Source organism: Nelumbo nucifera, chromosome 5 (genome assembly GCF_055504915.1).
Source record: "Nelumbo nucifera cultivar China Antique chromosome 5, China Antique-T2T, whole genome shotgun sequence".
In the NCBI taxonomy this organism is placed as follows: domain Eukaryota; kingdom Viridiplantae; phylum Streptophyta; class Magnoliopsida; order Proteales; family Nelumbonaceae; genus Nelumbo; species Nelumbo nucifera.
The window spans coordinates 59879583-59892377 of NC_142653.1; the positions used below are offsets into that span (position 1 = coordinate 59879583).

Sequence of the window (12795 nt, forward strand, 5' to 3'; positions counted from 1 at the left end):
GTATTTATGTAATTTACATGTATTTTCATAGCGTATCCATGCATTTTTCATCCGTATCCGTGCATTTCCAAAGCGTATCCATATTCGTATCCGTATCCAAGTTGCTCGATACCTGATAACGATACTTTAATCCTTGTTTCATACATAACAAGTCCCACTTTTATGGTCGGTCCCAGTTTCATGGTAAGATGCATGATGCCTGATCATGTTGGGAGAGTGTTGAAGGTCTTTTGTAGTAGGTGATCCCAACTCTCCAAATTCACCTTTTAAAATTGCTCTTCTGATGTTATTTATAGTTCCGGTACTTCAAATCTTGTTAAATGTCATCATATGCAACAACACGCCAAAATACATCAGAACTTAATAGTTTTCGATACTTCAAATCTTGCTAAATGTCATCTTATGCAACAATGCGCCAAAATATATCAGACTTGGGAATCCATTGCATGATGTGCAACCATATTCAAATTAGGATATTAATGACTTGGGGAGACTAGAAACAGGAACCAACCGACTACATACTTCTGACCTCAAAATAGGGGAGCCACGAGACAAGCTTTTCACAAGTTATTCGAGATTGGCTCATGAAAAACTCGATTCAGTTTGATCTAAACCGAGCTTCAAGTCAAGCTCAAGCCCAATAAAGTTCATATCATAAGACTTGCAAGCCTAATCAAAATAAAAAATAATATATATATATATATAATTTTTTATTTTTTATAAAATATTTGACTCAGCCCAACTCACACTTTCAAACTTTTGACTCAAACTCAAGTCTCAGAATTCACATTGGTGCACCCCACAGCGCATCACAACCATGTACTGGGAACATCTCCCAGTGACAAGTACAGAAAGATATTTCCAATGTATGGGGCGCTGATGTGATCTTCTGACCTCACGTCTCAGTTGTGGCGGCCCTATATATTTAGGAGTTGGGTGATGATAACTCTTGGTTGTCTGAGTTTTACCTACACGATTAGGACCGACTATTCGGTGGAACCATGGAAGATCAATCACAGTGCAATCTCATCGAGTAATAAGCGTTTGCAGTTTGCACCGCTCTTTTTGTTCCCATTTTTCTTGCCATATTTCTGATCCACAAAGTTGTTCTATGGTTTAATAAACATGTCCTCCCAAGTGCCAACATTTTGCATCCGAGCAATGCAACTAAAAGCATTCATCATGGACCGAGCTGGCTACCAAGTCAAATTCAGAACAAAAGGCCACCTGGGGGCTGGGGCTAATCCCAATGGATCCTTTATAGATTGTCCATGTTCTGAATGATAGCATAGAAAAGTATTCCAGCAAATAAAGCAATCACAGCTACCATATTTAGAGGTTCCATCAACTCCACATCCCTCGTTGCAAATAAAGCAATCTCGCTTCAGATGTCCAACCAGGAAATGTCAATGGTGGTGACTGGTGTCCAAGGTTACAAGCTCTCAGACAACTACAGATCACTCCAATTTTCCATGCATATCAGTTACATCCCATGAAGCAGAAACTAGAACATCTGAGGACTCTAGTGCTGTATACCAGAAGCTAAAGCAAATATTATCTATACATGTAGGCCATCTTCAGGAAAAAAAAAGTTTGATATGTTAACAAGGAATATAAAGAATTCAGCAAAATAAAATAAAATAATCACTTCTCCCCCTTTCCACTTTGTAGAACTCTGTGCAGATGGAATGCTTCCCCTTGGTCCCCATTCAAGGACCTCCTCTCCAAGCAGCAAGCAGTCAGCTGCCTCAGTAACTTTTCAAGGTACGAATGTAAGCAATTCTGTGAATCTTTCATGTTGGGATTAGTCGACAAAACCATAGCATTGACTGCATCTGCCACAACCTCTCGCTGGGTTGCATCAAGTAGATATCCAACAGAAGATTTCACAGGTTCTTCATATGCCAGCAAAGCAATGCAATCCTAAGAACAGGCAATTCAACGAGGGATTCCATCATCTGAATCCTACTCCCAAATCATATAGTACGAAAATATACAGCAGTCCAGAGATTAGGAATAAACTTCATTAAGCCCATTTATACGTACACCTTATTCAGAATTAATGCAATGAGAAGATATTTGTAAGTTGAATAGACAGAAATGTGTGTATAAGACATGTCAATGTATACTATAAAAGAATAAATATACAACATGCATACTTTCTTCATATCACCATATCAATGTATCTATAATTTTTGAGTTGTGATTAGAGCACATCATTTTTAATAAGGGGGCACATCCCTAGTGAATAGGCCAAAAGCGATATTCAGAAAGGATGTGCCCTAATTGTCACTCAATCCATGTCAATTGCACTATTGCAGTAACTGAAACTCAGTTTTATTTTAATGGAGCTACTTGGTGGAATGCTAAGCTCAGTATGCAAACATCCACAAAGTGCAGATATAAATCAACATTTCTTGAATATGTACAACATTAGTACCTGAAGTAGAGTTGCTAATGGTTTAATCCCGAAAAACTTTGCCAGTTCAGCCCTTGCATATTTCACAGCTTGCTCTAGTTCCCCAGCCTAAGGAGCAAATATATGTCAAAAGATTTCTTGTCATAGTTTTCTTTTGTGATAATACTGACCATGTAAGCTGATAGCAAAAATAAAAAATACAACTAAACAAAATTTGCAGTGAAGAATGGAATAAAAGGAATGAAGTTAAATCATGTGGTAGAATTCCACATAAGCATTGTTGATGTATGTGGCCTCTAAAAATCTCAGGATGGACCATGTTGTAGATTTTCTAATTAAACAACCTAAGGTGAATGACCTTGTAGATGATAAAATAAAGGTCATGCAATTCATTCACAACTTATCAAAATTTTCAGATCTTAAATTTATAATTGTCACTTAAGGCCTTGTCCCAACTATTTTGATGGTCAGCTGCACATCTTAATAATTAACTCCATTCCATCTGCACAGAGTTCTACAAAGTAGAACTCTATGATGCTGACTGAAACAATCTTTCATCAGGGAAAAAAAAAAGAACAAGAATTCCTCCTCATCTTCAAGAGGCTTATGCATCCTTGTGATTGGGAGGCTTCTGTGCCATGCCCCATGCCTCTCAGTAGTGGAACACCTCATGTCATACTCCCGTGTTTTAAAACATTGGTAGTGAGTAGGGGTGTTCAAATTCAGTTGATAAACTGAAAACTGAACCAAACCAAACCGAATAAGCTAGTTTGGTTTCGTTTTTGATTTTTTAAAAAATCAGTGATCAGGTTTTGGTTCGGTTTGGCTGAGATTTTCAACCGAACCAAACCAAAAACTGAATTATTAAATATTTAATGTTTATTTATTACTTTAAACTAATTAAAAATTATCTTTCCCAATGACCAATTTGGCAATTCCCCATTGGGCTTTGGGCCCATTCTAACTTTCAATTGATAATAGTTAATTAAAACCTAGACTAATTATAAATTGTTCAGTAATCATTAATTGATTGTAAATAATGGCCAATTTGGCAATTCCCCATTGGCATAGGGCTTTGGGCCTATTCTAACTTTTGATTAATAATAGTTAATTAAAACCTAGACTAGTTATTAATTGTTCATTAATCAATAATTGTTTGTGAATAATGGCCAATTCGGCAATTCCCCATTGGCATAGGGCTTTGGAACCATTCTAACTTTTAATTAATAATAACTAATTAATTAAAACCATTGGGCTTTGGGGTCATTCTAACTTTTAATTAATAATAGTTTATTAATTAAAACTATTGGGTTTGGGGGCCATTTTAACTTTTAATTAATAACACTTATTAGTTATTAATTATTCATTAGTTGTTGAATGTTTATCATTTATGTGGAATCAGGGCCCAACCGAACCAAACAGAACCGAATTCGGTTAGGGTCGGTTCGGTTCTGAACTCTAATTCGATTCAGTTCAGTTGGAGAAAATGCTCAAACTGAATAGTCAGTTAGGTCCTCGGTTGTAACTGAACCTAACCAAACCGACCAATTGTACACCCCTAGTAGCAAGTGCACTTATCTTCCTTTGTTATGGGCCTTCAAATAGGTTTTTGTTTTCTAGTTACTGCCTACCTAGGGGCATAATTATAATTTACAGTTCATTTCCAGCAATAGCAATGGGTGGTAGGGGTGAGCAATTGGTTTATTTAGTTTAAACCTGAACTGAATAAAGCAAAGCTTTAAATGAAAAACAATCCAAAACCGAAATTTTCAGTTCAGTTTTTGGTTAAAACTGAATTTCATTAATATATTAAAATGTATTAACATATTAATATATATACATATATATATTATACATTTTAGTATATAATATAATATATATTATAGATAATATATTTATATATATTGTATCCAAATATCCCAGAAGCAATTTTAACTGATTAGTAAACATAAAAAATGCAGTAGAGTTGTAAAGTAGCAATATAGAATGAAAAATGCAGTAGAGTTGAGAGGTAGAAAAAGGTGAAAGAGGAAACCCAAAACCATGGGAACCACTACTTGATCATTAAATGGATGACCTAGGAAAACAGTAAATTTGTGCATTTTATCAGAATCTCCCATCTCCTGCTGAACCATAAAACTAGTGTTTTAAAAGTGCAAGGCACAAAAAAGGCGCAGGGGCGAATTTGCGCCAGAGGCACAAGCCCAAGGCACAAAAATAGAAAAAAAAATGCTAAAAAACGAAAAAAGAAATGTCAGAAAATTCAAAAAAGCCAAAAAAAATATAAACTTAAATTTTAAAAGACCTATTATCTAAAATTAAAATACATAAACATAACATGAAAATTTAAAAATAAAATCAAACATATAAAACATTTTCAAGCATGTAAAACCCTCAATCTCTTTTTTTTCCTCAATTGCATTACTTAAAGCAGTTAATGTGATGTAAAACATATTACATTCCTGATTCTACGGGCTTGCCTTTGTGCCACACCCCTTGAAGCAAGCCCAAACAAATCCATGTTAGGGTCTTAAATTCTTAGTTCTCACACAAAAATAATGACTTTATAATTTTAATTACTTTTTAAGAAGATATTTTATTAGGATGGATGAATGAACAATATTAGCAAATAGGGGGTTCTTGCAGGGGCGTGGTACGAGGGTCCAGGGGTGGAGCCCCCGGCCTAGCCCCTAGGTTCAAAAAAAGCAAAAAGGTGTGGAATTTTCAAAAGGCGCATACCTAGACTGAGGCACAAGGTGCATCAAGCACACGCCTAGGTGCACCAAGCATGCACCTTTTGAAAGGGCTGCACCTAGGACCTAGGTGAGGTGCATACCCTAAAATGTGCCTTGCCCGTGCGCCTAGGCGCGCCTCTTAAACCACTGCATAAAACATGGCTTTACCACCCTCTAGACCATAGTTTTCAAGGTGCCAAGGCAAGGCTAGGCGACAGGGGGGAGCCTTGTTGCCTAGTCGCCTAAGCGGGTGCCTAGGCAATGGATTTTTTTAAGTAAAAGCATATATCCTAGGGTAGTTCCCTAGGTTCCATAACCATTTTCCTTAATAATTATCCATTATTTTCATAAGAGAAGTATAAATTTCATGTTTAAGTCTAGAAAATCAACATTTTATGAGAAGAAAAAGAACAAAAGAAAGAAAATTCAAAAAATATAAGGGCTGAACCCCTACTTTTGTTATAGGAAAAGAAGAAAAGAAAAAGATGGAAGAAGAAGAAGAAGATGTTGAAGAAGAAAATGTGTCAATTAGACAAAATTTTAAGTTCTTCCCTTGCTTATTGGTTTAGGCTTTGAAATCTTTGAAGGTTCAATCAAGGATCAAAATTTCGATACGATACGCCCCATATCGGGTCTATTGTAGTGTAACTTTGGGGTCCCGATACACCTGTTTACAGGTGTTTCCAGGGACCCATTTTTTTAAATAATATATATATATATATAATGAAATTGAAAACCAAAGAATTAAAAAATAGGGGGAGTATTGTTACAAGTACCAATACACCTCTGCAAATACATGAGGTGTATCGATGCTTTGAACCATGGGTTCAACACAACAGTTAGCAATGTTTGTGCTGATTAAACCCTAGCAAATAAGAAATTAATAAAAAGAAATTAGTATATAAACACAAAATGAGTATTCTCGCTTAATAATGTGTATTTTATAATTATAATGTCAAAAAATTAAAAATATAAAAGTATTTTATAACACAATGCACAAAACTGCTTGGCGACTAGGCAAGGCAAGACTCCAAGGGTGCCTTGTCACCTAGGCATCACCTTGACAATATGCTCCAGACATTAAGTCATTAACCAATGATGAAAGGTCATCAAAGCCCAAAAAATATAACATTGAAAACACCCTGATTTCCACTCTTACTGTGATAAAATTTACATTGCATTTTATCCTGTTTTTGTCCTACTTATTTTTAAACCTCAACTTCAAAGGTATTCTGTTTTAATCCTCCTACTATTACTAACATGCTATATAATAAAACTATGCAAAAAATAGCTATCAATCAGAAAAGCACCACTTCTATCATTGACTAATTACAGAAAAAAGAAAAAAAAAAGAGTAGGATGTTTCACTCAGAATGTATTGCGATAGACCTCCAGCAATATTCCTTGCTTTCCCAAAGAAGAAAATTTCCATCAAGAAAATAAAATGGTTAAATGACTTTTGATATGTAAGATGACGCCCTGGATAAATGAAATAAAATTTTTGATGTAGCGTTCTTTTTCTTTTTAGCCCCAAACTTTACTCCCAATGGAGGGGCACTCACCATAACAATTTATAAATTATAACCCATTGTCAAAATCAAAAGGAAAGCCATGTAATACAGGGGAGGACTTAGACAGCCTTGCCCCAAAACCCAGATACAAATAACTCACTCTACATCTCAACCCTGCAAAAGACTCTCATGTAGCATTCTTAAGTCCTGTCACATGCCTTAAACGTCTTCTTTCAAGACACTTCAAAGTAAATTTAATATATATAATATGGCTGAATTAATCAATGATTATACCAGGGCAAGGCTGTCTAAGTCATTTCAAAACATTTCCATCCATTTTAAATATGTTAAATGCAAATGGAAATATTCTATAATACAAACATTTAAATTGATAATAATGTCCACTAAATCATTTATTAAACAAAATAAAGAACCAAAACTTACACGAACGAGCTCAATAAATTTTTGACTATGAAGCAGAAAGCAAATAGTTGAGGTGTCGTTCTGCAGAAAATAAATATTTCAGTCATTTTACCTCGATCTAAGATATTGTAATGCTAAATGGAAAGAAAACAACTAATTATGATTGTCATTAGTTATGCTGAACAACATTTTAATACAGACATTAACAATGCAAACGATGTTAAATCTCTAAAGAGTGACTGAGAAAGTTGATCAATGTTAGAAGTGCAGCAGAAAACAGTAGAACTATACATGTGAAGTAATAACATAAACATTGCTTCACTACTTTAAAGCCAAGCATGATGAAGCTACAAAGGTAAAATGACTCACAGAGTGGTTTTTAATATCATAATTACCAGCCAATCTGTCATTAGATTATAACATTCATATCACTCAAGGAATTGGACACTTAAATAAGAAAAAAATGCATAATAATTGAATCAAACAATAAGCCAAAAATTTGAATTAAAAGAAGCTCCTAAATAAACACAATTGCTAAGGCATTTGACAAGCATCAACAAAATGAAAATCCAGAGACATAAACTAAATTTAAATGAAACATATATCTTCAATTGTTTTCAAATAAATCAGAAGCACATATGTCGTACTAAATGATAATAGATGCATAGCACTAGTTGATGCAGTATGGAATTTGGCCCAACTGAGTAAACAATTACTAAGTTGGCTTCGACAACCCATCTTAGTTCATTTTCGCAGAATTTCTATCTTAGTTCGTATTTACCAAGTTAGCGTTACAGCAGGATTTCTGAATTTGTATTCAATTAGGATTTTCTTTTTTGAAGAGATTTAGTAGGACTATAACGAGTGTTTTACTAGATTAGGAAACTTCTTGGTAGGAGGCATAAAGGTGTAAAGAAGTCCACATAAAGAGTAGTTAGGGCAAAGTTAGGGCAGTTTTTGGTCATTTTCTCTTAAGTATTCAGTGAAGAGTTGTTCTTCTTGTTTATTTCGGCTTTGGTTATTTTCTTTGAAGCTTTTCTGAACGTGATTTATTTTCCGAATTGTGCCATTTGGTATTAAAGCTTAAGTTTGACATTTCTTCGGAGTATGGCTACCAAGAAAAAACAAGAGTTGAGATCAACAAAAACAATGGAGTATGGCTCACATCATGGAGCAGGAAATCAACAAAGAAACAAGAGAAGAGATGGCAGAGTTGAGAAGACAAGTCAATGCACTTGCTCAAGAGTTGAGATCACTATGTTTTAGTTCCAAAACAGGGGACAACGACTCCAAATGCAAGTGCCTCACTACCTCCACTCATTCCTTTTCATCATCAAAGCAAGTAACCAGATCACTTGTGGTTGTGGATGGTGACCAGAAACAGTGGAAAACGGCTTTCAAGATTGGGATCCCAGAGTTTCATGGAGGTTTCTCTACTCGACAAGCAATTAAACTGGTTGTAGTTGCGGGTGGTGAACATAAGCAATGGGAAACAGATCTCAAGATTGAATTCCCGAGTTTCATGGAGGTATAGCCTCAAATGAATTCATGGGCTGGAGTTCCATGGAAGAGTTATCCATTTCAGAGTTTAAGGGAAAGGTCAAATCTTATGACTTTATTGATTGTTTTAATATTGGTGAGGATTGTAATGAAAATCTTGCATGGCCATTCTCCTCAACAATATCTGTTGAAGAAAAACTTGTTGATTGGAACAAACCCCCCATCTTTGATGAACCAATTGCTAAGGAGGAATCTTCCATCATTCACAATGAATGTCAAAATGATGGAGACAACACTTATTATCTTGGGGGTTACGATCATATTGTCTTCATGCATGTCTACGGAGATCCTTATTGGCAAACAATTTTGCAATACTCAAAATGATTATTAAAGGAAGAATCATCTGATGTGAAGTGCAACGGATATATTTCAAAATATAAGATATGTGGTGAAAAAATCTCAATTCAAATTGGAGGTTTACATCATCAATTATCTATGAGAGGGTTAGAAACAAAGAAGTACAACGGAAGTGCAACAACATATGTTGGCAGCCTCTCAAATGGTAACATGAATCCAAGATCGAATTCTCTCCAACTCGGGGAGGATGATGCAGTATGGGGATTCGGCCCAACTGAGTAAGCAATTACTAAGTTGGCTTCAACAACCCATCTTAGCTCGTTTTTACCAACTTAGCGCAATCGCAGAATTTCTATCTTAGTTCGTATTTACCAAGTAAGCGTTAAAAACAGGATTTCCGAATTTGTATTGAATTAGGACTTTCTTTTTTGAAGAGATTTAATAGGATTATAATAAGGAGTGTTTTATTAGATTAGGAAACTAGCTTCTAGGAGGCATAAGGGTGTAAAGAAGTCTACATACAGAGTAGCTAGGGAAAAGATAGGGCAGTTTTTGGTGATTTTCTCTTAAGTATTCAATGAAGTCTTGTTCTTCCTGTTTATTTCAGCTTTGGTTCTTTTCTTTGAAGCTTCTCTGAACATGATTTGTTTTCCGAACTGCACCACAAACCAATCTGTCCAAATTATGTGAAGCTAAATACAGAGCCAAAACTAGAAGAATCACTAAGCTAATGCAACTAAATAGTTAGTTAAAGGGTTGTAATCCTTTAATGATACAATCCAATCATGAAGTCAGTATCTGCGACAAGAAAACTAATCACTAAAAGCCAACTGACAGATATATAATTATACAAGGAAGAAGATTGTAAGGTAGGAGAGAAAGATCATTTGATGAAATGAGAAGTTGTATGTAGACAAAAGGATAAAAGGTGTTTGGGTATTCTCCCTATTTTTCTGAACCTCAGTATGATGTCTACTCAGGAAATAAAATCAGATGTTGTGAAGACTTGGTGGAGGATTTGTACTTTGCAAGATTGCCTTCCAACTATCTATCCTCTTTCTTCATACAAGCGCTGTTGTAAAAATTCATTTTGTATTCTTCTAATGGGTTTGTTTCAGTCCTTGGTTTTAGAAGGACTTCGAGAGATTCAGAAGTTTCTAGTGTCATTTAACTTGTAGAAGGTCTTGGATGATATTTTTCTTGGATCCCTCCATTCCAAATACTCATATTTGGACAACTAATCTCTTGGGGTCTTTCTCTTGTGCTCTCCCTTCTTCCATGCTCTTACCTCTTCCCCTGTGTAATTGTAGACTTTTCCAATTAAAGAGATTTTGAGTACCAATGCACCCTAAAATCAGGGCCTTCTGTAGGCAGGCATTTGATGGAAAAATTAATATTTCTAATAATCTTCAAAAAGGTGGCAAAATTGGTGGTTATCTATCCCCTTGTGTGTCTTCTTTGCAATGCCATAGAAAGACATCACATCATTTACTAATCTATTGTTCATTTGTTTCTTGTATATGGGAGTGGTTTTTCTAATTCTTTGGTTGCAAATGAACAATGAACACCTCCATCAGACGTGCCAGTTTATTCTCTTTGACCACCTTCACAAGGTCAAGAAGTAGAATCATGTGGCAATGCACTAGGGCAGTACTTTTTTTGGACAATATGGAAGGAAAGGAATGTAATAGAATGGATCAAAAAGGATGCCCAAGGTACTTGGCAACATAGACATACATTAAGGTAGACTAAGCAGCTAGCTAAATAATTAGATATTGCTTGGAGCTAGACTTACAGATCTGCAAACAATGTTGCCAACTCATTTGCAAGGAAAGAAGTTAATAGGGATGCTTTACTTTTGGGAAACATGATGTAATTACAACTGTACAACAAGAGATAGGTAGTTGAGGCAAGCCTATTTATGTAATTATTGTTGGAAATGAGATTTCCATGTGTTCTTTCCAAGCCAAATGTCCTTATTTTTACATTCTCTTTGCTAACAAAAGTTACTTTTTCCCAAGGCAATGTTCTGTAGTTATTTTTTCTCTATAACTATTGTGTCCTTTGGCAGTATTGTAGGGCATCCAAACAATAGATGAGTTCTATCATGGGAGATCCAGATAGCATGATGACCTAAAACATCCTAACTATGGGACTATGGGTGAGCCTGAACCACTCACTTTAAAGGTTAGCACATGGACCAATTCTGATATTGATTCATGATAGGGTTCTAGTATCCAATTCTGATACACACTGATATGGGTGAGCCTGGACCACTCACTTTAAAAGTTAGCACATGGATAGTTTCTACTAGGTGGAGTGATGGGATCTTGTCCATTGAAGTGAGACTTTAGACTACCATGTGGGTGTAATCTGGGATACACACTGACATGATCCAATTCTGATATTAATTCATGATGGGATTCTAGTAATCAACTCCCAAAAGCCTCTGAGATGAATATGGGAAGAGTCCTTGTGGCACTAGGACTCTTAGGAAAGTTTCTAGGGCTTGTCTTACAATGTCCTGATTGATCTGGGAATCCCTGATATACCTGAATGATTGATTGCTAGCAGCTACCTTGAAACAATTTCAAAGCAAGAAACTGAGTTTCAGGTTTCCCAATTAGAGCAGAACTCTTGGTTAAATTCCAACCAAATTTGAACACTGTTGTGCAAAAGGACTGAATTGTTTTTTCACTTTACAATGAATAAAATCAATTTATTTCCTGCAATTTCACTTTCAATTTTTATTGCACATTACTCCATTTTCAATAAATATACTTTACCACTACCATTTAAAAAAAGGAATTCAAGATTTATCAACAAGAATTGTACTAAAGAATCAATCATACAGAAAATTATAATCGAAGTGGTGCATTGGGTAAAGACAATGGACATCTTTGTTCCCTTTTCTATGGCTGGTATTTGAAGATCGCAAATGGTGGCAGACTCAAGCATGAGAAAGTATAAGCAGCAACCATTCAGAGCCACCTGGTAATGACCAAATAAAGCTAAACTTGGATAACAATTGAATTAGGAACCTCAGACCATCTGGGATAGGTGGAGTCTTCCAAAAAGGAGATGGTACCAAACTAGCAATCTATTCAGATCCAACAGGTCATGAATGCTCCTTGGCAACTTAAATGCTAACTGTTTTGCAAGATTGAAACCAGACAGAACACTAAACTTCAGGAAAATAGAGATTGAGATAGATTCAAAAGTAGTGGTGAACTGGATGAGGAATAGCAGCTGGGCTATGTGGCAATATAGAAATGTGATGAGAGAAATTAAATGTCTAGTAATGGACCTTGACACAAGAATCACGTGGACTCCAAGGTCAGCAAATACTCACCAACCAATTAGCAAAGCAAGGTTTCTACAGGGAACAACTTTTCAAGGTCCAATTGTAACATATATAGTTTAAAAGGGATAGATGATTTCACTTCCAGCCTATGGAATAAATGTAAAGTAAGATATACTTAATTTACACAAATTAGTCTAAACGGTTGCCAATAAAAAAATAACATATTGTGCTCAAAAAATAAATGGGCATTAAAGATCTCTGCTAATAAAAATAATTAATTCAGTTTTCAAGCTAGCAGGATAACTGGCATCTGTACTATAGATTGGAAGTGCCAAAGAGACTGGTTTGCAAGATTTCTTGTTTGTTAGTGAACATTCATGTTCTATTCCCTTGCTTAAAATGCAACTATGTAAAGCAAAAACTGAGATCTTAACAAATAAGGGAAACAAATCATTTTGACAATTTTTCATCACAATTCTTCTGCATATTCTTGTTGTTGTCTATTTCTTTTCTTTCTTTTTTCCCTCTGGGGGTGTGGAACAATAG

The 12795-nt window shown here is 35.4% G+C and overlaps 1 protein-coding gene across 1 annotated transcript in view; it reads right to left on the reverse strand.

Moving 5' to 3' along the window:
- Positions 1–1331: 1331 nt before the first annotated feature.
- LOC104586209 (ran-binding protein M homolog) overlaps positions 1332–12795 on the reverse strand; it is a 47037-nt gene continuing 35573 nt past the window's right edge. Inside the window, exons 8-10 of the mRNA XM_010243370.3 lie at positions 7110–7169; positions 2441–2527; positions 1332–1923 (exon numbers count right to left, since the gene is read on the reverse strand). Of these exons, the coding sequence (XP_010241672.1) occupies positions 1645–1923; positions 2441–2527; positions 7110–7169 (426 nt within the window). The 3' untranslated portion in view covers positions 1332–1644. The remainder of the gene's footprint in view (positions 1924–2440; positions 2528–7109; positions 7170–12795) is intronic.